The sequence below is a fragment of the Triplophysa rosa genome, linkage group LG18 (genome assembly GCF_024868665.1).
Source record: "Triplophysa rosa linkage group LG18, Trosa_1v2, whole genome shotgun sequence".
NCBI classification, from domain to species: Eukaryota; Metazoa; Chordata; class Actinopteri; order Cypriniformes; family Nemacheilidae; genus Triplophysa; species Triplophysa rosa.
Window position 1 is genome coordinate 5,444,423 of NC_079907.1, and position 26,934 is coordinate 5,471,356.

Sequence of the window (26,934 nt, forward strand, 5' to 3'; positions counted from 1 at the left end):
TCTCTCTCTCTCTCTCTCTCTCTCCTTCTCTCTCTCCTTCTCTCGCTCTCTCCTTCTCTCTCTCTCTCTCTCTCGCTCTCTCCTTCTCCATCACTGTGTACGTGACACACTGCTTGTGTACATAAGTGAACTTGTCATCTATGCTATCACTCTTTTTCTCCCACTCTCTCTTTCTCTGAAATAGATGCACGTTTTATTTCATTACAGACATATGTTCATTATGGTTATTTTAATTCTGTAAATCTGCTCCGTAATTGTAAGCGCTACCCCAACATGACAATAATAGCGCTTAATTGGACGTATGCTGTGTGTTTTCGTCAGATGTTGTTATGAATGCTGTGTGATGGGGCGAGCAATGCTCAGAAGATTTCCCTCGTTCTACATCATTAAAAAACATGCGCTTTCATAACACGTTATCTTGGTGTTGTCATTGTTTAATGCTGATTCGCCTGTTGTTGTGTCTTTCCAACCTTCAGTTCGGCTCCATGACAGTATCTCAGAAGAGGGTTTCCATTACCTGGTGTTTGACCTGTGAGTATGACTGACACACACACACACACACACACACACATGATCAGTACCGTTGTGACTCTAAACGTATAGACCTTGTGATACTAGACGTTGTAATGATGTAGGCTGTGTTCCAAAACCTAGTGAGCTAGAATGCTGTCTGCTGCCCAGATGAGCAGCAACCTATCCGAAAAGAAACCTCATTTGATCCCTGTGAATTTTTTCACTGAGTTTGCTGCACTGCATTGTGGGATTGCTTTGCAATGCTTTTTTCTTAGAATTTGTAAGTAACGTATTTCAAAATTACGCATTAGGGAGATCAGCATGCTGTCTACATAGGCAGCACACTAGGTTTTGACACAGAGCCAGTGTCTTGCAGTGGGTTTGAAATGCACAGTTGCTCTCTGGGCTGGTCTGTGCTTTTCGGGAGAAGTTTTAAAACGCAAGACATTTTATTTCAATGAATCATTTCAGATGCCTGTTCCTGCAGGCAGATAAACGCAGCTCAAATGCGTTAGACAAGAACACCTCGTTCGCTGTCTCAGGTGTCAAAATTATATCCTTCACTTTGATGCGATCTGCCAGGGAAAAATTGATGAGTAGACCTTTCCGGGTGGCTGTAAATGCGATTTAGTGCTGTCAAGATTGTTGTTTTTGTGATTGTGTCGAGAGGAACTGCGCTCTGATTTTTCCAGGCATCAATTCAATTTATTAGGAATAAAGACTGAATTATTAATGTTATGTATCTTTTAGGCACCTCGGACGCATCTCATACTACCGCCACACCACCCTTATGAAGAGTTTATTTGCAAAAACAGAACTCAGTTTTAAAATATTCAAAAATTATGTTTTTTATTACATTCGAAAATGTTCTTTATTGTGTTATCTTGTTTTTATTATGTTAGTTAGTTGTATTTTTTGAGTTATTATTACTTAATCAAAACAACCCAACTGCAGTTTGTTTGATTTTACTTGGAATTTACAATAAAAAAACATAATTCTTTGATCTTTTATCTGTTTTTTATCAACATTTCAACGACAGTATTAATGCGTTAGTAAGGGGGTGGGGCTTAGCAGCGAGAGATACCTGTTTGCATGAGAGGCCTAAAAGACTACAAGACCAATGATGTGAGTTAATAATTCTTGTCCCAGAAAATATCAGACAGAACTCTTCAAATGTAGAATAGTACACAAAATTTTGTTACAATTTTAACCTCTAGTAATTGTTTGATTTCGTAAACCAATGCAAATTTTGTTATGCAAGTTTCTTTCTGATATAGTCGTATGTTTTAAAGGGAAATTATTTAGGCTATTCTTCAAAACCAAATTCTGCAGACGTGACCATGCATGTTTGACTGCAGCATGTCGTACTTTTGCGATCGTGTTTACGCGAGTGTAAAATGTTGGCTTTGCCTCCCACTGTTGTCCAAATTAGCCCAGAACCCAGCACAGTCTCTGCTCTCTCATCCCTCCTTTAGCTGATTTTTCTCTCTCTTTCCGCAGTGTGACTGGGGGGGAGTTGTTCGAGGATATCGTCGCCAGAGAGTATTACAGTGAAGCTGACGCAAGGTGGGCTCTCCAATTTACTGTTGCTGTGGTTACTGTGCTGCAGCCTGCAGTGAGCAGGTCACACACACACACACACGCACACACACACACACACACGCACACTGGTTCGAAAGCACAGAGATGGATGGTGAATCTCTTTTGTGTTGAAAAACTGAGAGCCTTTAATGATGGTGGAGTTTGCAGAACTGGCAATCAACAGGTGCCACACAAAACATTTGTTCTCTCTCTTTCTGTGTTTCTCTATCTCTCTCTATTTCTGTTTATCTCTCTGTATCTTTCGGTTTCTTTCATGCTCTCTCTTTTTCTGTCTCTCTCGGTCTATCATTATCTTTCTCTGTGACCATCTCTCGCTCTCCTCCTCCACTAACCCTATTCCTTACTTTGATTGAATTCTGTGCTTTTTTTGAAGTGTCTATATTCTAAAATTCTGAATTGTTCAATATTGTCAAATATGAAGTCTCAGGGAAGATGTGGGAAGTGTATGGAAAACCTGTTTTAAAACAGTCGTTAAAGGTCCAGTGTGTCATTTGTTGGAGGAACTATTGGCAGAAATGCAATATAGTATACATAACTGTCTTCAGAGGTGTATAAAGAGCTCACGTAATGAAGCGTTATGTTTTTATTACCTTTGAAGGAGCTATTTCTATCTACATACAGCGCGGGTCCCCCTGCATGGAATTCTCCATGTTGTTTCTACAGTAGCCCTAAACGGACAAACTGCTCTACAGAGCGCGTTTTGTAAATACGTTATCTCCTTCGGCAAAGAAGTGAAAATGTGACGACATCTTGGTTCTGTGTCAGCCACCATAGTGCTTCAAAAGGAAGGGGTGGAGTGAGCCATTGGTTGCAATTCGCAACCTCACCGCTAGATGCTGCTAAATTTTATACACTGGAACTTTAAATTAGCCTTTGTTTTATTTATTAATGAAAATGGCACAGACATGACAAACTTATTAGAGGTAAAGAGAGACAGTCGGATAAACTGGGGTATGTGGGAACATGAAGGACAAGGGGGAATTCTAGATAGAGATCAACTGTCTGTGTTTGTGAGAGAGAGAGACAGGTCTTTTGTGTCTAGTGGGATTTATTTTGCCCAGAAAATGGAATGCTGTGCTTAAAATATTACCAAATTTGGGCAAAGAGCTTCTGTGGTCTTTTCGTAACAGTAATATATCAACATTCTTTCTTTTTATTCTGGTTTCTTATCTCCTTTTTCTCTCTCTCGCTCTCTCTCTGGTTCCTGGGTCTCCACATGGTTCAACATTAAAAGGATAGTTCACCCAAAAATCATTTACTCACACTCTTGTCGTTTCAAACCTGTATTGTTTTTTCTTTCGCAGAACACAGAAGATATTTTGAAGAGTGTTGTTAACCAAGCAACGGCAGTACCTATTCACCTCTATTGTACAGGCACAAAACTAATGCAAGTCAATGGGTACCGCCGTTGTTCATTTTTTTTGCAAGTCCGTCACATATACAAATCACGTTTGCAGGAAACAATGCGTCACACTGTTGATTGTTAATTCTCATCATGTGCAACACGAGGAATTGACAGATGAACATTAATCTGAGCTGGAAACTGCTCCACTTTTTCCACATTTCGGTCAAGAGCCTCATTCACACATAAATGGTCATAGTTCAATTTGAGCCAAATTTATGGATCACAGTGTTGTGGCTTCTATTGCCTTTTATCATTCTTCTAATAATTTAATGAAGCTGTATTGTTGCAGTGACTTAAGCTTTTGGATCCTTTTCACTTAGTCTAGAAAAAATATCTTCAAAAAGATACACAAATTCCAATTTAATAGAATCTACTATACATCCATTATTAAGTTATCTATCTGTTTTCCCAAAGCCTTGAACTTTAATTGTACACAATCATTCGCTAACCACCATCTGTGACATTTACCAAGAACAAACTCAATAAAGATTTAGGAGACTAAGAAAGTCACGTGTAATTTCACCAAACAGTCTTTCAGAATGTCTAAAGGACAGTGCGACACCAAGGGGCACACACTCTCTCTTCCTATCTCTCTCTGCTTCAGCTGTCCTGGTTAGGCCTCTCAACATTCTGTTATAGGATTAAAGCATTAGAAGGGATGAGATAACGTGTGTGTGCGTGTACCTGTCTGTGAGTGAGGTCTTTTAACATCAGTGATGCTCTCCCCAGCTATCCCAGAATCCCTTGCTCAGCTCACGTCATGTCACCTTACACACATCCTGTGACCCATCTGTGTCTGCCTAAATAACACTAGCGTGATTCTAATGACATCACTGACACAGTGTTTAAATGAATTGTCCACCGGAGGCTGTTCGATAAACTGTACTGTAATCAATTTTAAGGGTTTATTTTCGGTAAGGGGTTGAATTTGAAACGCTTGCAGTTTATTTTCCTTAAAGGAGTAGTTCACCTTCAAAATAAAAATTCTGTCATCATTTACACGCCCTCTTGTCATTTCAAATCTGCATGACTTTCTTTCTTCTGCAGAACACAAAAGAAGATATTTTTGAACAATGTTGGTAACAGAACAGCACAGCCCCCCCATTCACTTCTATTGTAACCAATGCAAGGGAATGGGGGACTTTCAGAAGATCTTTCAAAATATCGTCTTTTGTGTAAATGATGACAGAATTTTCATTTTGAAGGTGAACTACTCCTTTAAGAATGGTTATAAAAACCAATGAACCTGTCTGTACATTTTGGGGTTACTTTCTGTATGGGAAATGTTTTAAGGAAGCATTGTTTTCTTTTGGAAGAAAGAAACATTAAAGATATTATTAAGGTATTGTATCTGGTTACCTTAGGTTAAACACGTCACAGCTTTAATTTAGCATACAGTATTATTAATTGCATAGTTTTGCCAAAATTGAAAATTATCTCAATATTTACTCATTCTCATGTCATTTTAAACCTGTATGACTTGTGTGTTTCTTGTTTGGCATGCAAAGGAAGACGTTACAAAACCAATATGCACAGAGGAATGTCACACCGGTTTTAAATGACATGAGGACGAGTAAATATTGACAGAGTTTTCATTTTTGGATGAAGAAAAATATAGGTGAACTGACTCCTGTCGTAGGGTAGATGAAGTGACGTAGTTGAATGATTCATGTAATCTTTTATTTATTTCATATTCTCTGTCTTTTTTCAGCCAGTGCATCAATCAGATCCTGGAGAGCGTCAATCATATTCACCAGCATGACATTGTGCACAGAGACCTTAAGGTGAGAGAGAGAGCCTGTCGCCACGACAACCCCTCACACGGCAACCAGACTGCCTCCGAGGGTTTCCATGTGAATGCCCTGCCCTGTCCGAAACAAACTCGCAGGCATACGTGCATATCTTGAATTTTTTTAACCTTTAATTGCACAAGCTATCAAAATTAAGATTTTATTATAATCAGTTGTAATCAGTTAAAATTCTTTATATGTAATCAGATATATTCTAAACAATATTGATAATTTTCGCTATATCACAGCCATAATACACGCACGCACGCACGCACGCACGCACACACACACACACACACACACACAGGTTGGTTTATGCAGCGTAAATGTGTGTATATGTGTTGTCACAGCAATGTCCGTGATAACACAAACACACACGCACACAGATTTATCATGTCCTCTGATTGTGTATAAGCCACACACACTGCCCACCCCCATGTGTATGTGAGCCCAATGCTAAGCAGCTGAAATGTGCCCAGGCTGGTTGCCATAGCGAAGAACGTGATATGACAACTGTTGCTGGTATTGCCAGAGAGACTGAGGGGATTTGGGAGGGGCCAACGCATGTCTCTGTGTCTTTCATTTGCAGTCTGTGCGTTTAATGAGAAAGAATGAGAGATTCACACCTATGGGCATAAATTTCCCTGCATTCATAACAGAATACAGTTTAATGTTATGCTTGAATTTGGGATGCACTCTGAGCTTTGGTAAGATATGTGCAATAAATCAAGCATATTGAATTCTGTTTTCAGCCGATTTTTGTATGTACTGTATGTCACTGCTGGGCAATATCAAAAATAAGTGAATTAGTCGTCCGTGCTTACCCATCCATTAGTCATTTCACACTATATCTGCATAACATAAAAATGTTATTGTCATGGTTTGACGTGTAAACTCAGTTACTCACGGAAAGATCTTTGACCCACAAAATCTTATTCCACAGAGCAGGTTTTGCTAGTGTATTGAAACCACTTTTCACAGTGCTTTTCCTTCGCGGTCGCGCACACTGACAGGGATTGTGTGGCTGGAGACCGTCATGTGGCTGTATTGTTGGTTGTAGTCAGTTCTGCTGGATGCCATAATGTTATTGGTGGGCTGCGCAACTGGTCATTTGGTTAGACCACCAGTGGCTTGTGTTGGTGGTTAAAAATACAATGTCATTTTATTTTGACCAAAAATGTCTACTATAATGCTCTGTAGGGGAATGTCACATATCACATTACGTTTTATCACATGAACAAAATGAATACTTGGTGTGAAAGCGAATTAAAGTCATTAGCCCTTGCGCAAAGAAAATATATTTTCCTATATATTAACTGTCAATATATTAAATCTTTCAATGTATATATTTGAAAATATACAGTATAGAATAATACACTGATAATATATTACAATAAATTGAATAATACATAAGGAATTGCTCTTTTCATATATTGAAAAATGTAAGCACTTGGTTTCAATGTATGGAAGTGTATTGTTTCATATATTGCATTACATTTGACAGTCAATTCCCTTATATTATATAAGGGAGGAATGCAACAGCTGTTCTCTATGCATTGATCACAGTGACCATTATTTATTCTATATTTTGCTTATTGTTCTTCTTATAATGTGCTGTAACACTCAGAAATCAAAATAAAGAAGACATAATATAATATTATATATTATTATTATATTATTATTATTATTATAAATATATTATTATATATAGAATAATATTTCGCATATGTAAAATTGCGCCTATTTATAAGAGCATTAAGATTAAATTCTGCATTTGTTCGTTCCCGGTTCTCATAAATGCATGCTCTAATTTTCATATTCTCATTACTTTAATGTAAAAAGATCATAAGTTATTTAAATTATGCAGATTAGTTTAAAAAAATGATTCTGTAATGCTCACCAATACTTTTTATCCCCTAATGAGAATGAATAGTTCTAATACTGAATGTTACATAGAACCCTAATGATCATAAATGCGTGCTTTATTGTCTTTAAGAAAATGATCATGTGTTAGGGTGAAATATGACTGTGTGCTTTAATGTCTTTATTCTTCTTAGTAGTTACCCCGTTGCGTCTACTAATTTGCATGAAGAGACACTTCTCATGTTTATTGTATGGCCAGACAAGCCCATATTGTATTGAAAACAAGCAAGCTGGTCTTGAAAGTAAATGACGTCCAGATGCTTTATCACTGCTCCTCTTACTGTAAATGTCACATTAGATTTGACTTCATCACTAGTGAACTGTCACATCTTTTATTGCATCACAGAACAACAGGGCAGAGGTCAGGGTCCATCCTGAAGGATGATCCTACCTGTTTTATGTCATTTTTTAAATTTGATGTTAAAGTCTTCTCTGGTTTCCTCCACAGCCTGAGAACCTGCTGTTGGCCAGCAAGATGAAGGGTGCAGCAGTCAAATTGGCTGATTTTGGGCTGGCCATCGAGGTGCAGGGTGACCAACAGGCCTGGTTTGGTAAATGACTCAATTCATCTTATGCATTCACATGCAAACAATATTTTTTGCTAGGGTGTTCTGGACATTTGCTGAAGAATTGTGGGTAATTGCTGTGGGGTTGCTTACCGGTCTAAGTTATAAAACCCCATTTGCTATGTATCATAATCTGTTTTTTTAGATGTCTCTGTTTATTCCTTTAATTTTAGAAAAAACGGAGAAAAAAGTCCTAAAAAGTACCTGAAATTTGCCTCCACGATTTCAGAAACACATTTGCACACACGCACATAGAGAAAACTGTGCTGTTCCCTTTCTTAATGTTCTTCCAGTTGATCTCAAAATGATGTTCCCACATTTTCTGTTCCTTTACCTCTGCTCTGAAATGGATTGGAATGACTGAGAAGGCTTATCCGCTGGACATGCTAAATGCCAATTTCAACCCATTTCATGTTTAGCCTTCACACATCTATCCTGTCAGTACGTGAAACACCCTTTAACCGGATGAAACTCACTCGGGAGAGCAGCACGCTGGATTCTCAAGAGCCCTGTGGCCCCCTGCTGGCAGCCGGTGATTTCTGCTGACGTTCAAGTGAATCTTGGCTGCTGCTTTAGTGTCAGACTTGTATCCATATGCTGAAGTATCCTGAGCTTTGCGTATGGAGATTAGTAAAGAAGTGAAATCATTATGGTAAATGTGCACGTGGTACATGAATGGATGGTGCAGATTTATGTTACCACAGTGGTCTCTCAAATCCCGCAGCTGTTAACAACCTGCCTATTTCCGGCACGGAGACCTCTCGAGTGTTGCCAGTGTTGTATCGGAAAGAGGCAGCCATGTCACCCTGCTGTCATTTTGGCTTTAGATGGCTCTGGTGTATGGAAACTCTTGGAATTCTTACCATTTTTCTAAATGCCTGTGAATTGAATATAATGCACTTTTTAAGTTTGTGTTGCAATATTTTTTGTAAGGTTGGTAAAAAAACCCATACTACTGAAACTACTACTGTATGTTAGAGACGTTTCTTGGAAGGTTCTACATTTTGCATCCAATTTATTGCACTGCTAGTGCTAACTTTCCGTTTGCTATCGTCACAGGTTTTGCAGGCACACCTGGCTACCTGTCTCCAGAGGTCTTGAGAAAAGATCCCTACGGGAAACCTGTGGACATCTGGGCCTGTGGTGAGTCTGTCAGACATTAGTCCTGTTCACCACATCTCCTTTCTGCAGCACATGAGCTGCACATTTTTATGTTGGTGTTCAACATTAGCATGCTGCAGTATTCACAGAAGTTTAGTATAAGCAGCACTGTTTGTAGTGTACCAGTGCTATTTTCGCTGTTCGTCGCATGCTGAACTGAAAGTGAGGTGAAAATGTACCGTAAACTTATTTATCTTTTGCAAAACATGCTTGTCTAAGCAGTATTTGAAGCGCACTGCTACTCGCCTATTGCTTGAAATGGGGACGTCTGACGGGCTCGATGCCAGTTACACATGCACATAGATGCCACATTCTAAATTCAAGACCTGATAATTATTTTACACAGTTTACACTACCGGTCAAAAGTTTTTGGACACTTGCTCACTTATGTGTATATATTTTCTCCACAGATTAATAATAAACTCATCAAAATGATGAAATTAAACTAGGATATAAAACTAGGAATAATGTAACTAGAAAAAAAAAATGCAAACATGTTACATCATCATGTTATCATCTTCAGTGTAGTTCTAGTCAAAATTCTTTGACTAGAATTTGCAGCTTGTCACCCTGAGATGCTTTTTAAACAATGTTAAAGTCCCCTTGAACCGGAGGTTGCGATCGTTTTTACTTCCGTATTTGACGCATTTCTGAGTGAAATGGAATTTCGAATGAGAAAAATTGTGGCCGGGGCTTTTTCTTTCTCTGTGATTTGATTGGATGTATAAAAACATTTTTGAAATGCAAATGTTAGCAGACTGACAGTTGAGGGGGGAGGGCTTAACAGATGTAACATACGTCATTTAAGATGGATAGTCACAACAGGACGGAAGTGCATTTTTAACTGAAGATCATGAGGCCACATGGATTTTAAAAAGATAATGCCTATTTTTTCATGAAGTACTGCAGCGTTTATTGTAAATAGTTTTTCAATGTGGGTAATTTCTTTTAAAAACTTTTGTCCCCTCTTTAATCTTTAGTTAAGATCTGAAAATGCACTTCCTTCTGGTAATGTCTATCCATCTTAAATGACTTATGTTTGACGGCTTGGGCAGAGCATCCGTTAACTCCTCCCCTTCAACAGTCAGTCTGCTACCAGTTCCATTTTAAAATGCAACGGCTGTTTTTATACATCCAATCAAATCGCAGAGAAAGACAAAAGCCACACCCACTATTTTTCTCATTAGAAATTCCATTTCACTCAGAAATGCGTCAAAATACGGAAGCAACTTCCGGTTCATGGGGACTTTAAAGTCCTGTGAACAAGAACTTGCGATTGTTTTGACTTCCGTATTCTGAGACAAATAGTGGGCATGGCGTGTGTTTTTCATTGCGAATTGATTGGATGTATAAAAACAGCCATTGCATTTTGAAATGGAACTGGCGGCAGACTGACAGTTGAAGGAGAGGGGTTAACGGAAGCTCCAAACGTCATTTAAGATGGATAGTCACTAGAGAGCAGAAGTGCATTTGAAGATTATGAAGAATATGAGAGCACTTGAATTTTAAACAGAGAATGACCCACACTGATAAGATATTTATATTAAACACTGCAATATTTCATGAAACAAATAGGAATTGTCATTTTTAATTTCACTGGGACTTTAAGTGTCCAAAAACTTTGACTGTGTCCAAAAACTTTGACTGGTAGTGTATAGTGTACACTTTGCAGTTTGAATCTAGATGTGGCACCACTCCTTATATAATATTTCAAGACTATCTGGTTACCTAAAATGATTAATGGCCCACTCACAAAAATAATTGTATAATTTAGTAAAGCACCTAATGTTATTTTCTGCAAAAAGCTGTTAGGAAATGTGACACGCTGCTGCAGCTCTGCAATTTCTATCGCTAATATGCTGCAGAACCATGATGTGTGAAACAGGCCTTATGTGAGGCTTTTAAAGTTTTACATGTTGTCACAGCAAAATGTCTAGACTTGTTACAGACTTCGCTCTCTTCTTTTTTCCTTGGTTTCTTCTACAGGTGTGATCCTGTATATTCTACTAGTGGGTTACCCTCCATTTTGGGATGAAGATCAACATAAGTTATACCAGCAGATCAAGGCAGGAGCTTATGATGTAAGTACAACTGTCTATCACTGGCCATGTCTTGAGTTCGGTCCACCTCTCCAAACTTACTTTAATCTGATTGCTCTTCTGTGCATATTTGGGTGTCTTGGGTGTCAGTCACTAGGAGTGTGAAACTCTGTTAGCCTTTCAAAATTGCTTTATTTTTAAAAGCTATGTTTTGCTTTAAATATTTTTAGATGTTTTAGTACAGTTTCTGTTAGCAGATCAAGCTGGTTCATAAATCAGTCTAGTGAGACTTGTTTAATTTTAGGCTGCACATTACAAGGTCTCTGCATCCTTTCAGAAAAGCTGTGGAATTTGCCAGCAGGATACTGTAAAATGCTTCCCGTGAACATTTGTGAAATCACTTGGAATGCATTTCCAGTCAAAAGTTGCAAGATCAAAATGCTTCCAATTGTAAAAAGCATGAACATTTATTTATTTTATTATTCGACACATCATCCTTGTGCAAAAATGCATGCACTGAAACTAGAGCTTTGTACAGAGGAGTTTTAAAGTCCCAGTGAAATTAAAAATGACAATACCTTTTTTCCCCATGAAATATTGCAGCGTTTATTGTAAATAGTTTATCAATGTGGGTGATTTTCTTTTTAAAATTTGTGTGCCCTCATAATCTTCAGTTAAAATCTGAAAATGCACTTCCTTCCTGTAATGACAATCCATCTTAAATGACGTATGTTAGACGGCTTGGGCGGAGCATCCGTTAACTCCTCCCCTTTAACTCTCAGTCTGCTGCCAGTTCCATTTCAAAATGCAATGGCTGTTTTTATACATCCAATCAAATCGCAGGGAAAGACGAAAAACACGCCCACTATTTTTCTCATTAGAAATTCCATTTCACTCGGAAATGCGTCAAAATACGGAAGTAAAAAAGATTGCAACTTCCAGTTCACGGGGACTTTAAGGGTTCGTTTTTTTTACCTACACTACCGGTCAAAAGTTTTTGAAGACTAGAATGTAATATTGTCATAAAAAGGTTTTCATCTGTAGGTGTATGCTTAAATGTCTGAAATTTGTTTTATGTACAAAAATATAACAGCAAATATAAACTTTTTTTCATTATAAACTAATGAAATTGTATTTAAGTAAAGGTCTTTGAAATGGATGACTTTGACTAAATTAAACCCCAAAAAGTTGCCAGAAAAATGGCAAGAGAACATTTCTGTAAATTTTAGGCAAAATGTGAGTACATTGAAGATGCTAAAGTTTTATTTTTTGTTTCGATTTTTTTAGTCAGATACAATTTTTCTAAAATGTGGAAAAATATAAATAAGTGACTGAGTAAGTGCTCAAAGACCTTTGACCGTTCGTGTAGTTGTAGTGAACTAAAAATAAAAAATTTTTTGTTTGAAATCAATTTGATTTTGATCCGTAGATGGTTAATATTTTTTAAAGAATGCAGGCCAGGAGGGGAATAAGATTATTTTGTTTTATCGAATTCAGTTGCAGGCCAAGAGTAGAATAAGATAAATAAGAACGTCATCGAAGAAGGTTGAACAGAGTTGGATAAAATCTGCAACAGATGGCATGGTGTTTCTGAGATGCTCGCTGTGGTCCGGCTGTCTGGTTCATTTCTGACAGGGCAGGTTTAGAGGTTCTGCTGGTATTATTGATTATGTGAGACTGTCCCTGACGCATTGCAGAGAGATGAACCACTGAAGAAGAAACCTCTGCCCTGTCCCACAATCTGTTTCCAATCCATTTAGATTTTGTGTTACATTGATGTGGGAAGAGATTTTGTCTCTCCTATGGCCATGTGAAATTTAAATAAAGATGCTTATTTGCTGTTTAATGCAGTGGGTTTTGGTGGGCACACAGCGATTCAGATTCAGATTCAGAAGAGCTTTATTGCCAAGTGTGCTTGCACACACAAGGAATTTTCTTTGGTGTTGGAAGCTTCTAGTACAGACATGGATGGCCACTTTAGTCATCTTAGCGATACGACCAAAATGTTACTTAATAATATGATTTTATACCTTGGAAATTGTGATTGGCCGCCTTTGCTGAAGCAATACAAACCAAGCTGCCCTCAACATGCACTAACAGTGCCCTAGGCCAAAAGCACAGCTAAATGAGTGCAATGTAAGGGCTTATGAGCACCTGCAGTGTTTCTAAGTACTATGCACACACTCATTGTAGCTGATGCAACGCAGCTTGACGCACAAACAAATGATGCTTCCTGGAACCCACCCAGGATTTTCTTGGAACGGACAAACACTTTGCCATGGCCACGTTTAAGATCTCCCGGTATGAAAGAGGTGGTGCGACACGGATCCAACATGGATACAGACATGACTTTTTATTGGCTTATTACAGCCGCAATCTTCTCCAGTTATGGGCTGCAATGAAGCCGTGAGGTGTGAAATGTGGAAGCGACACGCGTAGTACGAATAAGCCGAGAGCGGGAGAGATCCTCTGCTGTGACTCATTGAATGCTGTACGCTGCCTTGTGATACGTTTAATTTCATTAGGCTGTGGCCCAGACTAATCTGTATGTGTGCCAGTACATCTCGGGTTGGGAAAGCACCCTAGACTTTCTCGTGCATGTAGAATGGATATCTAACTCTGTTTTCTGTTGTTGCCCCATACAGTTTCCATCTCCGGAGTGGGATACCGTTACCCCCGAGGCCAAGAACCTCATTAACCAAATGCTGACCATCAACCCTGCCAAGAGGATCACCTCGGAACAGGCCCTCAAGCACCCATGGGTCTGCGTAAGTTATCTGTGCTGCCAAGTCCCAATCCGTTGGGAATCTTCTCATTTGGAAAGAGACCCAAAAAATGTTACTATAACCTATAGATGATTTCATCGGGTGCACGTGTCTGGCCCGGTTAACTTCCGGTCTGTGTTTGGTTATAATATAACGATTTAATTTATATTTAATTTATATTAATATGAATTTATATTTTATAAATATAATAAAATGAAAGCTACTAAACAGTTATTGATTCTTTGTGGAGGTCTACCGGAAGTTAGGTTTGGGCCACAAAATGTCCCTTTAAAAGAATTATACTTTATAAACTGCCATTGTAGCCCATTGTTGTTCATGCTTAATGACTTTGAATGCTTTCATATACTTGGATACTGCTAATGTGCAATATTTTTCTCTGTAATGGTTATCTTTTTAGCAACGGTCCACAGTGGCATCCATGATGCACCGTCAGGAGACAGTGGAGTGCTTGCGCAAGTTCAACGCCCGCAGAAAACTCAAGGTACAGAATGGGTTTGAAGTGTCTTCCTCTCTTGTGTAAAAGGTGCTTAATGTTTTATTAACGTGGACTAAGAATGAAGTTGTTCTCCGTGTTTGCAGGGAGCCATTCTGACCACTATGCTGGTTTCTAGGAACTTCTCAGGTGAGTTGCCTAGGAAAGCGCAAAGTCATGGACGAACCTGGCCCGTCTTTTGCAGTTCTGCTCCAGTTTTTACTACAGTATGTAAAAAGATGTCTGTAAGGCTGAATCTGTAATTAAATCGAGCAAAAATCCACTTGGGATGAAAAGCTTTGGATTACAGAATTGAGTATATAAGTTTATGGACTTCCTGCTAAGTATTTGAGTCTCTGTCTTGAGGTTTATTTGCTCCTCCAAGGTTTACTAAGTTTGAGGTAACAGCAAAGGAATATTAATAATGTTGTTGAGCAGTTGGGCCTTTTTGTACTGCCTGAACAAGATAAACTGTATGAAAATAGTAATATGTATGTGTTTTTGTACCGGTTTTATATTTGATTAATCAGGTTAAAGAGATAGCCTTTTAGGTTAGATGTTCTAAACCAGAAGTAGCCAACCCTGTTTCTGGACAGCTACGTTTTAGAGTGTTTAGCTCTTGAAAATGCTGTTTAACAACTTCAAGATTGTTTTAAAAGTAAGTTTGGAGCTAAACTTTCCAGGACAGTCGCTTTCCAGAAGCAAAATTGGACATCGCTGTATTAAAGGGATAGTTCACCCAAAACGAAAATTCTGTCATAAATTACTCAACCTCAAGTTGTTCCGAACCTGAATAAATGTCTTTGTTTGGTAGAAAGAAAGGTATTTGGAAGGATGTTAGCAACTGAGATTTCTGGGGCACCATTGACTACCATAGTAGAAGTAATTATATAATAATAATAATAATAATAATTCAATATTTTTTGTTTCCTAAATATTTTGAAGAATTTAGGAAAACAAACAGTTCTGGGGCAACCATTCTAATGGTAGTCAATGGTTCCCCCAAAATCTCAGATGCTAACATTCTTCTAGATACCTTTCTCTGTGTTCAACAGAAAAAAGACATTCATCCAGATTTGGAACAACTTGAGGTCGAGTAATTCATGACAGCATTTTCATTTTTGTGTGAACTATCCCTTTAAAGAATAGAGGTAGGGTTTGAAAACAATTGCTCAACTTCTCCCAACTCAACGCCTCTCTGTCCAATAGTGGGTCGGCAGCATACCAGCCCTGCTGCTCCCACCACAAGCACTGCCGCTCTTGCACAGGAAGGTACGTGAGAGTGCATCTCCTCACCTCACCACCAGGGGGACCCAGCGAGCCCCATTCACCTAGCCTCCAAACCCCGCCCTCTTCCTCTGCTCTGTCCAATCAGCATGCAGCCAATGGGAAGCCTGCCTGTTTTGCCATCACTTGCATAACTGATTTGATTTACCCTCTGTGTTCACTTTCATCAAGTATATCGTCTCGGAGAATACGTTGATAAGAATCGTGGCCTGCTGACTTTCCATCTCTCACATATACGTCATGCATTCAAACGATGTGTCTGTAAGAGGTTTTGGAACGGCATGCGTTTATGTTTTTATAGGTGCTTTGCTTTTACGCCGCCATGTAACTTTTAACGTTCATCTTTTAACCCTACACGCAGGTTTAGCCGTCTTCGCTTCCCCAGTCGGCACAAATGTTAATGCAGGATTGTTGTAGTGAAATGTTGTATTCTCATGGGATAGTTTCCTTTTATATGCGACAACAACCAATGTCTTCAGTTTACACACAGAGGCTCTAGTTGAAACATTCGGATCAATACTGCCGCATTGCATTCATGGCGAGACCCTCCATCAGCCGGCATGCATGGAGTAGACAAATGCAAATGTCACCCTCCTTTGATAAGACTTATTTCTTATTTCTCTCTCTCTCTCGCTCTTTCCCTCTCGATTAAATTGCTTCAGCCCTTTTTGGCTTCCTCCTTCCCTGCTGATCAGCTTACGGGAGTTATTTGCTATCGGGTTAAAGAACAGAAAAGTCTGCTTTAGCTGAAGAGATAGGACCCTGGTCACTTGTCCGTCCTCGGCACACTTCACTGTTCTCCGGTTTAGTAATGCAGTTTGTTGGGGACGGAGACCGATGCTTCTTGGTTCTTTGTCATTAACTAAAGCAGACCAGCCAAGCTACCATTGCCCTACCACTCTCCTTTCCACTTTCCTTTCCCTGTCGCTGGAAGCGCAGGGGTTTAACCACATGGACCGGCAGGAGCAGGGTTGGCTTGCTGCCAGTCGTCAGACCCGACAAAACTGGCGCGCGGGTCCAGAGGTCGCCAGGTGGTCTGCGGGGAATGAGGCCCCCTTGAGGGCAGATGGACGACGCTGTTGACAGCGTCCATGAGTCAGGAGAAATGAAGAGATGCGATGGTGACCCCCACGAGGGTCTAGTTGTGGTGTAGATGTAGGTGTAACGTTGATCAAATGTTCTGTCCTGCTTTAATCAAACGCAGTGACAGCTGTCAGTCACGGCAGAACGGGCGAACATCAGCCAGCTGCCGTTGTGTCTCGACAGCTGTTAGAATCTGAGAGTGCTTTATTATGTTCGAAGGAGAATAATTGAGTGAAGGTGTAACATCTGCTCGGATCCCTCAGGATTATGGCAACCATCAAGAAATATTCCTTTCTCTTATAATAAATCAATTCAAATGTTTTTTAGGAGTTGTAGGCTGAGTTAGAAATAAGTTACCATACTACTGATGCTTTTTCTGTTGCATACAGTGTGTATATACGTACAGTATACTATTTTTATGATAATTGTTAGAAATGTTTGGAGGTTAAAGGGATACTTCACCCAAAAATTAAAATTCTGTCATCATTTACTCACCTTCGAGTTGTTCCAAATCTGTATACATTTCTTTGTTCAGATGAACACAGAGAAAGATATTTAGAAGAATGCTTATAACCAAACAGATCTTGCCCCCCATTGACTCCCATAGTAGGAAAAATCACTTTATCATTTTTTTGTTCTGTTGAACACAAAAGAAGATATTTTGAAGAATGTAGGACATCAAACAATTCTGGGGCACTTTTGGCTACCATTGTATTTTTTTCTACTGTGGTAGTCAACGGGGCAAGAAAAAAAGTCTGGTTATAAGGATTCTTCCAAATATCTTTCTCTGTGTTAATCAGAACAAAGAAATTGATGCAGATTTGTAACAACTCGAAGGTGAGTAAATGATGACAGAAATTTCATTTTTGGATGAAGTATCCCTTTAAGATCTTTTTTGGTAGAGCCTCCTGAAACCTACTTTGCTGTATATGCATTTTCGTGATTTTTCCTATGCTACTCAACAGCAGGACATGAATGCTGTAAACTGAATCATAGGTTGTTTTTAACCCAGAATTCTTTGCAGTGTTCTTTTATCCAATTAATATATCCAATTAATGCTCTCGATCAGTTCTTGGCTATACATAGTAAGTGCATATTTCTCTTTACATTCTTCTTGTAAAAACCCTGCCGTTATTTAAGATGCCAATTGTAATATTTCATCTCTTATTATGATAAGGCATGTTAATATATCTGTAATATATCATTTGTTGCTTGCACGCTTCTGTTTTTATTATTATTTTAAAACCTTCTTTTTGTCCCCGTATTTAGGACTAAAAGCTTTGTTTAATGTAATATATTCTGACTTTGTTAAGATTGCGATTATTTGATCCACTAAACAATTTGATGCATCATCAGATTTGCTCTCAATCATTTTTTTAAATGAATAATTTGAAACAATATGCCGAATACACATAAAGTTACTGTAAAGTAGAGGTGCACCGATACTAAATGTCTTCACCGATAGCCATATTCAGAGTGATATCTGCCGATACTGATTCTGAAAATTCAATTAATATTTCTTAACTTTCTGAATGTTAATTCGTATAATGACTATTAAAGAAACCGGTCACCCAAAAATAAAAAAATCTGTCATCATTTACTCACCCTCAGATTGTTCCAAAATCTGTATAAATTTCCTTGTTCTGTTGAACACAAAGGAAGATATTTGGAAGAATGTCACTAACCAAACTGATCTCATGGCCGTTTACTACCATAGTAGGGAAAATAAATACTATGAAAGTCTATGGGGATGAGATCGGTTTGGTTACTGACATTCTTCCAAATATCTTCCTTTGTGTTTAGTAGAACAAATAAATTTATACAGGTTTGGAACAACTTGAAGGTGAGTAAATGATGTCAGAATTTTCGTTTTTGGGTGGAGTATCCCTTTAACCTGTTTTGATACCACACATGACAACCCACCCTTTTGCTTTTGTATATATGATTAAAACCCATCGACTGATAGATCCTAATGATCTTTAAAAATAAGCTTACAGTGTTCTGCACTTGGTTTCATAATGAGTTTCTTCCATTTTCATTCAGAATGTATAGCAGTGTGATTCAGCATGGCTGCCCCGGGGTCCAGTATCTGTCAGTTAGCTCTGCAGTATCACAGGAGACTGCTGCCTCAGCGTTCCCCAACACTCTGTAAATCTCCAGAGACAGTTAGATATGTGAGACGCTCGAATGGTAATGAGTCGAGGTCTACCTTTAGGACTCCTGCTTCATCGGTGCATTGCATTATGGGATTTGTGGTTTAAACTTGTTGGCACTGCATGGCTGACTGTATGGTGAATTGCATCCACCATCAGCACCTCTTGCCTCATGAATAGAGACGCATGTTAGCAGGCCTGCCATGTTTCAGCTCCTCTTTGCTGCCGAATATATTTTTTATCCTTTTTGTCTTTGTTTGTTTCTGGAAGGTAAGGTGGAGGACCTAATGTGAATCTTGAGTTCTGTTTTTAAACAGGGTACCATTTTATAGATCTGTTTTGGTCTCGCCCAAAGAGTTTCATTATTCTCAGAGGTTTTCTGAAGTGTATACCACTTCCCCTACACTAATTCAAGACCTCTGAAACACGGCCTCTGGGAAATAAGCCTTGCATTTAAAGGAAAATCAATTGCATACATTAGGCATGATTTTCCCTCATTACGCCTGCAGTGGCAAATGGAGAACAATTTTATTCTCTCTGTCCACTCTTGGGTTGGTCAACAATGTGCAGCTTATTTTAAAGCAGTTCATTCATTTTAAAGGGGTCATATTGTAGCGTTTTGTGCTGATGTGCCACTCAAACTTAGGTTGAGTGGCGAGTAAGATTATTATTGTTTTTTTCTATTATATTTACAGCATTTTACTTACAGGATATAAAAATATTTGAAACCAGTATAACAACAAATATTTATAGACGTTTCAAAGCAACAGCATAAACAAACATTATTGCGCATGCGCGCGTTCGTGGACTGCCCTTAACTTCCAGGTCACATTCGCAAATAATAATGATGCTTGTTTGATAACAAGCAAAAGAAACTAAACTTGCCTCTCCAATATTTTGAATTTCGACTGTGATACCAAACTCAACCGCTAGATGTCAATGTCCCATACAGTTTCTTTAAATGCGACAAAAGTACAGGACCCATTCAACAACTGTTTATGTAATAAAATGAACATGCAACAAAATTCAACAAATCGTTTATTTAATACAATTATTATACAAAAAAATCTTAAAATAAATTAGTATTAACATAAATTAAATTAAATATAAATAGTTATATAGCCAGACCGATAAACAATCACAGACCCGAAGTTAACTGCAGTCCCGGCGAGCACGTCTGATGAAACGGTCTATAAAAATATTGCCTACTCTACCTTTAAATAGTCAAGTCATCTCTCAAAGCTTTATAATTTATTTGGATTAAATGGATATTAAAATCTATAAATCATTTCTTCTGTGGTCCAAAAAAATGCTAGTCAGCATTTTCTCCCAATCCCTGTATTGTAATGAATGATGGAATGGCAAGCTGGCAATTAAGTAATGGTTTTATGTGGCAGTTTATTTTAGCCATCTATTGGTTCTGTCATTCACTCTCCAGGTACTCATTCAATGTCTTTCTGTTCCCCACAGCATGCAAAAGTTTACTCAAAAAGGCAGATGGAGTCAAGGTAAGACTTGAGATATCATTACAGATGGTTTCCTGGTATTATTTCCAAATGTTCACTTTTTACAGAAGTATTTTTCTCCTGCGCAAAAGTTGTCTCTTACCTGTGATTTATTTCTCAGTTTTCAAATAAAATGACTCAAATAAAGTGCCTTATATATTGCCACATGTTTTATAGAATGATGTTATTTCACAGAATCAAATAAGAAACCCTGTGATTCCCTTTGTGATCATCTGAATCTAATTTTCAAACCGTATTACAATTATTTTGATAACTGCACTCCAGATGGAACTTTTGAGGTACTAAAAGATTTCCATTAGCGATCAGGGTCACTTGGCGTTTGGGGCTCTAGGACCGGATGCTTTCCAGGAAATGTTAAACTGCCTCTGTGCTGTATAGATGATGGAGGACTGTAACATCATCTTTCTGGCACATGTGTGTGATTTCTACTTTGCCCTGTGAATGAGTTTTTTGTCTTTAAATGAATCTTGACTGACTTTCAACCATTCGAAGGATGATTTGCTGTGCCAAATGCCAGTCACGTCTCCATTGATGTCATCTCTCTAAAAAGGAAATTGTATCTGCCCTCTCTATTTCAGCCCCAGACAAACAACACTAAAAACAGTGTAGTGAGCGCTGTAGTGAACGCCATGAAAGAAAGCAACACAGCCGCCTCTGCACCAATGGTACCTCATTTACATTCAACACTTCTTGTAGCGCGTTTGTTCATTTGACCAAATTCCATATTCCATGTTAAAGTGTTTTCATGTGATCGGTGCATGCAAACATGTTTCGCCACAAACAGTTTCCATGCTGAAAGATCACTTTGATCTGGTCTCCCAACCTTTGTTTGCTGGTTTTATAGGTTTTGTGAGATCAGCCAGAGCATCCCAAATGATTTTTCAGCACGGTTTGCATGTGTTCTTTAATGAATAAATCTGACATGTAGTTGACTGTGCATTGGTTGTCATTAGTTAGTCCATCCTCGTGTTTTATTCGGGTCTTGTGTCCTTTGAAGCATGTCTGGTTTATGTAATTGTGGTGTTTTGTAAGATGCCAGTTCTTGACCCCATACGCTCCTCAGTTTGCCTCTCAACCACTAGTACAAACTTAGTATATAGTTTTCATGTCTGTGACATTGAACAAATTCAAGTTTTGTTTATTCACATCGTTGTGTAATAACAGTCAATCCAAATAAAGCAGATGCAAGTATTTGAGCCATCAAACCATACATGACAACACAGCAAAAAACATTCTGTTTGTTTGCATAAATGCATTTTGAAGAGGCTTTAAGTCCAGTCCAATCACAGTAAACGCACTCAGACAGCTGGCAGCTGATTGGCTACATTGGGAACTAAAGTTGAAGTGTTCCCTGTGGATAGTAGGAGACAAAGTGGATTGACACTTCTGATGGGTCTTGCTTGTTTGGCTGCCCAAATAGCAGAACAAAGAGCACCCTGGGATCTCCAAAACAATCCATTAAGAGCACAAGTCAACCCCTGACCTCTCCCGAGGCCTCTGAATGTCTCCACAGTGCTGATAGACAGATGACTTCAGCTGTGCTCTATCAAAAGCATACTGTACAAGGACCAGAACAATGTGTAGTTGCTTCAAATGTGTTTGAGGATTCAATAAAAAATGACATTTAGAGACGGTTATCAAAGAAAAAAGTTCAATCAAGCAATTACTAGAGTAATACTGATGGATTGTAAGTGCCGTGCCTTAAGGATTAATGATTCAGCATTCATGTAGGCTTGCACATTTTTTTACTGAATTCAAGAAACCGCATCTTTAAATCCTCATGACGCATGGTATTATTTGAATTGCAAATGTTTATCGATTTCTAATCAACACAGTGTAATTCTGTAAAATTACAGTTTTTTTACAGAACTTTTCAGGTATTATGTCCAAAAAACTGTAATTTTACAGACTTTTACTGTTCTTTACAGATTTTTCACATATAATGTCCAAAAACTATAATTTTACAGTTCTTTTTTTATAGATTTTTTACATGTCAAAAAATGTAATTTTACGGAATATTACTGTTCTTTACAGATTTTTCATATATAATGTCCAAAACTATGTAATTTTACAGAATTTAACATTTTTTCCCCAAAATTTTTTGTACTATTTTTCATATACCAAAACAGTCAAATCACAGAAAAGTATGCAAATTTACAAAAAAACATGAAATTTTACGGGGGGTAAACTGTTATTTTTACAGTATATTTGTGGCGCAGAGTTATGTAATTTTCAGTTTTTTTCACGGGATTTTTTTACAGCGTGTTAATTTCCAGATAAGGTAGATTCTCATAGATCGTTGTTCTTTATTTGTTCTTGAAGTCGTAGCTCGTGCGTGTGTGTAAATTGTTTCGTGTGCATTCCCAGTGAAAAGTTGTTTGATCATATTTTTGTTTTGTGGTGGGGTGTAAGTGTCTTTAATCTCGATGTGAAATCTTGTTACATTTACAGGAGCCACAAACCACAGTTGTGCACAACCCTGCTGATGGACCCAAGGTGAGCATCTTGAGAGACATTAATAGAAACTCAATCCTAACTCATTAGGCATGCGGAAAAGTGTTTACACATACATTATTATTTATAAATTTAAAACACATTCTACGTAATGCATTTCATTTACCCAGAAGAAAACATAAAAGCTATGATTTTACTGCTGTGTGTATTTATATATTAGTTTAGCTTTCTTTATTGAATTAAAATCATGCAAATGCGCTTTTGGTAAAAAACAAGACTGAGAATTGTTGTGAATCAGATTAAGGGAATGAAAACCTCCCACGCTTAAGTCTGAACCTAATTTCAGATGTCATGACCTCTGCATTTACTTTCTCCCCACTTTTCATTGGTTTGTCTCTGTGTTTCTCTGTCTCCAGGGCTCCACAGAGAGCTGCAACACCACTGAGGAAGAGGATATGAAAGGTAGGAGAGGTACACAAACCTTTTCTCTGTTTTGCATGCTTGCAGCACTGTGACATTCCAACTCTCACATCTGTGGTCCCTCTCCTCGCTTCTGCCACTGCTCAAACATAAAACTGTCAAAATACAACAGAAAGCTTTTGATAAACCAGTTAAGATCTCACAACAGCCGGCATCCTTTTGAGAAATCAAACACGGGTTTGTGGGGACACCCGGGGGTTTGTGGGTAGAGGGTACATGCATCACCAAATCCGTTCAGTTAGGAGCGAATATATAATCATAACATTATTTATACAAAGCTTTAAAGCTATACAGTAGTTCACTCAAATAAAATGTATTTCATCGATCACTCACCCTTGTGTTGCTCAAAACCTGTATGGCTTTCTTTTTTCAAATGAAGACATTTTGAACGTTGGTAACCAAAAACATTGGCCCCCATTGACTTCCATTGTATGGACACAAAGCCACGAAGACATTTCTTTAAATATTTATTTTGTGTTCCGCAGAAGACTTTGAATGACATGGGGGTGAATAAATGATGACATAATTTTCATTTTTGGGTGAACTGTCCTTTAAGAAACATAGGGCTAACATATTGTTATTTCCGGCTACATTCAAATAAATAAAATTGAAGTACACTTATTTCAAGATGTGTCGGTGTCAGCGTGTTTCTAGGATTCCTTGTAGATTTTGTGCGTACTTGTGAGTGTGTGTCCTGTGTTTTCACCCCACTTATTTGGATGTTTGTCGCTGTGTCGTGTCTTGTAAAGTCATTAGCATGTTGTGAACGGGACTGTTTTTCCCGAGGGACCCTAGCTGATGCCGTTTTCGGTCACGACTCCAATTAATTTCCTCTCCTTATTCACTCCAGCCCGGACAGACAATGCAGCTTAAAGAGTCTGGTCATTACCTCCGTGGTCAAATGTGAGGTTAGGAGACGAGGACAGGAAATTGGCTTGGCGCCTCGAGAAACAATCTCGCAGACACAACAAACACGGGCTGGACTCTTAGATACGGACATGCGTCACGTCATTACCCATAACCCAACTGGAAAGTGTGTAGTTCTGTTCCTCTAAACTCCTTTCACGTGTGTTAGTGCGAAGTGAATCCACCAGTTCATCCAAACATCTCATCTAGCGTCTCCGTCCTAGTAAGATGAAATGCTGCCAAAGTTGGTGTGGTGTTTGTCTTAGTGAAGGACATGAGAGATGTGTGTGTTTTTCTTCTGGTGGCGTGTGGTTTTGGGGCTGTGCCAGCCGAGAGCGCACAGGGGGCGAGCTGTGACAGTGCCGTGATGAGTCAGTGCAGTGCCGGGGACGAGCCGCCCGTTCTGGTGGCTTCACCGCAGGGTTCTCCAGCCAGTAAGTCAAGATTCTCTCGTACCACCCGGGCACCTTTAACCCCCAAGTCGAGACCTTATCGTCCCCTCCCGACTCTGCCCTCTAGTGTACTGTCATTTAGACTCACCTGTGTCTCGTGTAGAACCGTACATCACAGTTTTTGATCTTCTGGCTACAGCTCACACACCGATACGTCTTGTCTTTTTGCATGCACAGATCTGTATTGTGTTTAAAAACAGCCTCTTTGTAGCCTCCTGGTTTCCCTACAGTTCATCCCCTGTCCTCCACAACCTGTGACCAAACGTACACCTGTTTTCCAGCTTTCAGACGACAGAGGTTTTCTGGATCTGGAGCTTTTTGCACACACACATGCACACATCACGTTTTTCTCAAGTTCTGTGCCGTATTTGTAGTTTACGTTACATCAACAAGCAGAAAACCAAAAAGTATTGAATGTAATGTGTATCTTTGTTGACCAAGATTTATTTTAGGGCCGTCAAACGATTAATCGCATATAGAATAAACGTTTGTGTTTATATAATATACGTCTGTGGACTGTGCATATTCATTTTGTATTAATAAACGCGTACATATAATTGTGTATATATATTTAGGAAATGCTTACATGTATTTACCTGTATTTAAATGATAGATTTTTCTTTCATATATGCATGTATGTGCATTTTTATAAATACAAAATAATATGAACAGTGCACAGACATTTAAACACAAACTTTTATTCTGGATGCGGTTAATCGTTTGACAGCCCTAATTTGTGTATATATCTGAAAAGCTGCAATATTTCACTTGTTTTGTTAAAATGAAAGAAAACTGAGAAAGTAGATTAAAAGTGTTGCTTTATTCACATTGGTACGCTTAAAATAATGAGTTATATGAGTTCAACTCATATACGAAGATAAGGATGAAACGGTTTTATGTTTCAAACAGAGGTGGCGATAGAGAGGCAAACGATAACATTGCAGTTTTAAGCGGGTTATTTTATGGAAACGAACGAAACGCAACACAACAAAGCTGCAGTTTGCAACATGTGGCCATGTCATCCAACATCAGTCAACATCCTCAGTACAGTTTCCATCCTCCTCCCATCTTTCCCTGCTCCCTTTGTCATCGACAGATTCACTGTTTTCATTGTTTTACTTGCATTGAATCTCAAATTTTCATTGTTTCAGTTTTTTCTTTTCCATTCTTTTTAACTCATCTCTTCTTGCGCACAGTAACACTGTTTATGAAGTACAACATAAACATAGCAATACGTCTTCAAAGAGCTAAAAGAATAGATTAAAATGACTTACTATCTTTGTTTTTGTTTTTACTGAAGTATAATATGGCTGTTGTTCTGTTTAAACGTCACAAACCAATACAAGTGGGAAGCTGTAAATAACACAAGTGTGTCACGTTCCTAACACAAATTTGACTGAACAATTAGTTTTGCTCTTTATTTTGATATAAATTATATCCCTAGGAATCGAACCCACAACGTTTCTCATCTACAGTTAACCAATTGAGGTTAACTGTAGGAACACTTTTATTTCTATAATTTGGAAAGCAGCCATATACACATTGTATAAAAAAAAGATTTCCTTTTCACACCAAAAAATGTTAATACAGGATTAGAGCAAGATGATGAATAAATGATGACTGCTTCAAGCTGCAAAAAATACAGGAAACAACACAAGCCTCTTTAAAGCCGTTGTGCTTCATATCAGTGTGTTCGTGGCTCCTACCTCTTTTTCTGCATGTTTCATCATCTCCGCTGGTTACTCTGCCGCGTGTGTTACAGCCGTCCCCGTGCATGATGGTAAACGCTTGGCATGGAACAGTTCAGGACATGCCTCATGTTCAGAGTTAGAGTGCACACAGTCCAGCCCCTGTGCTGGAGGTCATGGGGTCAGCGGTATCCCTACAGCCAATGGGGCAGCAGGTTAGTGGAAGTGTGTGGGATTGACCAGGACACACACACACACACAATTATAAAAAAGCTAGCGAGTAGAAATAGGTAGTGACCTCACATCACAGGTCATATTAGGCAGCCTACAGGGAGTAACTGTGATAGTTAAGGGTTAAGTTGATTTTTAAGAGCTTTGTAGGAGCGAATATTCATGTGAATGCATATTTACACCTACCCGTACTTGCATCGAGCACAATGTTATGTGAATGGTCACTTCACATTAAAACCTGATGTGCAACATTTGAAAGTCAATTTTTGTTTTGCAAAACAGCTGAACAGAAAAACATACAGACACAGAAAAAATGAAGAGACCATTCCAAATGTTCATTTCATCAGCATTTCTAGATGTACTGAGGTGAGGTCATTCCAGTCCAGTGTCTGTTGAATTTCAACCAAATCAAACCTC

General features: G+C 38.6%; 1 protein-coding gene across 12 annotated transcripts in view; it reads left to right on the forward strand.

Annotated features, from left to right (window-relative positions):
- The window catches only part of camk2g1 (calcium/calmodulin-dependent protein kinase (CaM kinase) II gamma 1), a 74,086-nt gene that overhangs the window by 43,146 nt on the left and 4,006 nt on the right, over positions 1-26,934 (forward strand). Inside the window, exons 4-18 of one of the 12 annotated variants that reach the window (XM_057358829.1) lie at positions 477-531; positions 2,014-2,079; positions 5,232-5,304; positions 7,682-7,784; positions 8,859-8,942; positions 10,947-11,041; positions 13,645-13,767; positions 14,183-14,266; positions 14,365-14,407; positions 15,467-15,529; positions 20,251-20,288; positions 20,885-20,971; positions 22,758-22,802; positions 23,177-23,231; positions 24,476-24,580. In XM_057358829.1, the coding sequence (XP_057214812.1) occupies positions 477-531; positions 2,014-2,079; positions 5,232-5,304; positions 7,682-7,784; positions 8,859-8,942; positions 10,947-11,041; positions 13,645-13,767; positions 14,183-14,266; positions 14,365-14,407; positions 15,467-15,529; positions 20,251-20,288; positions 20,885-20,971; positions 22,758-22,802; positions 23,177-23,231; positions 24,476-24,580 (1,119 nt within the window). The remainder of the gene's footprint in view (positions 1-476; positions 532-2,013; positions 2,080-5,231; positions 5,305-7,681; positions 7,785-8,858; positions 8,943-10,946; positions 11,042-13,644; positions 13,768-14,182; positions 14,267-14,364; positions 14,408-15,466; positions 15,530-20,250; positions 20,289-20,884; positions 20,972-22,757; positions 22,803-23,176; positions 23,232-24,475; positions 24,581-26,934) is intronic. The other 11 variants (XM_057358830.1, XM_057358834.1, XM_057358836.1 and 8 more) reach the window with 11 other exon arrangements.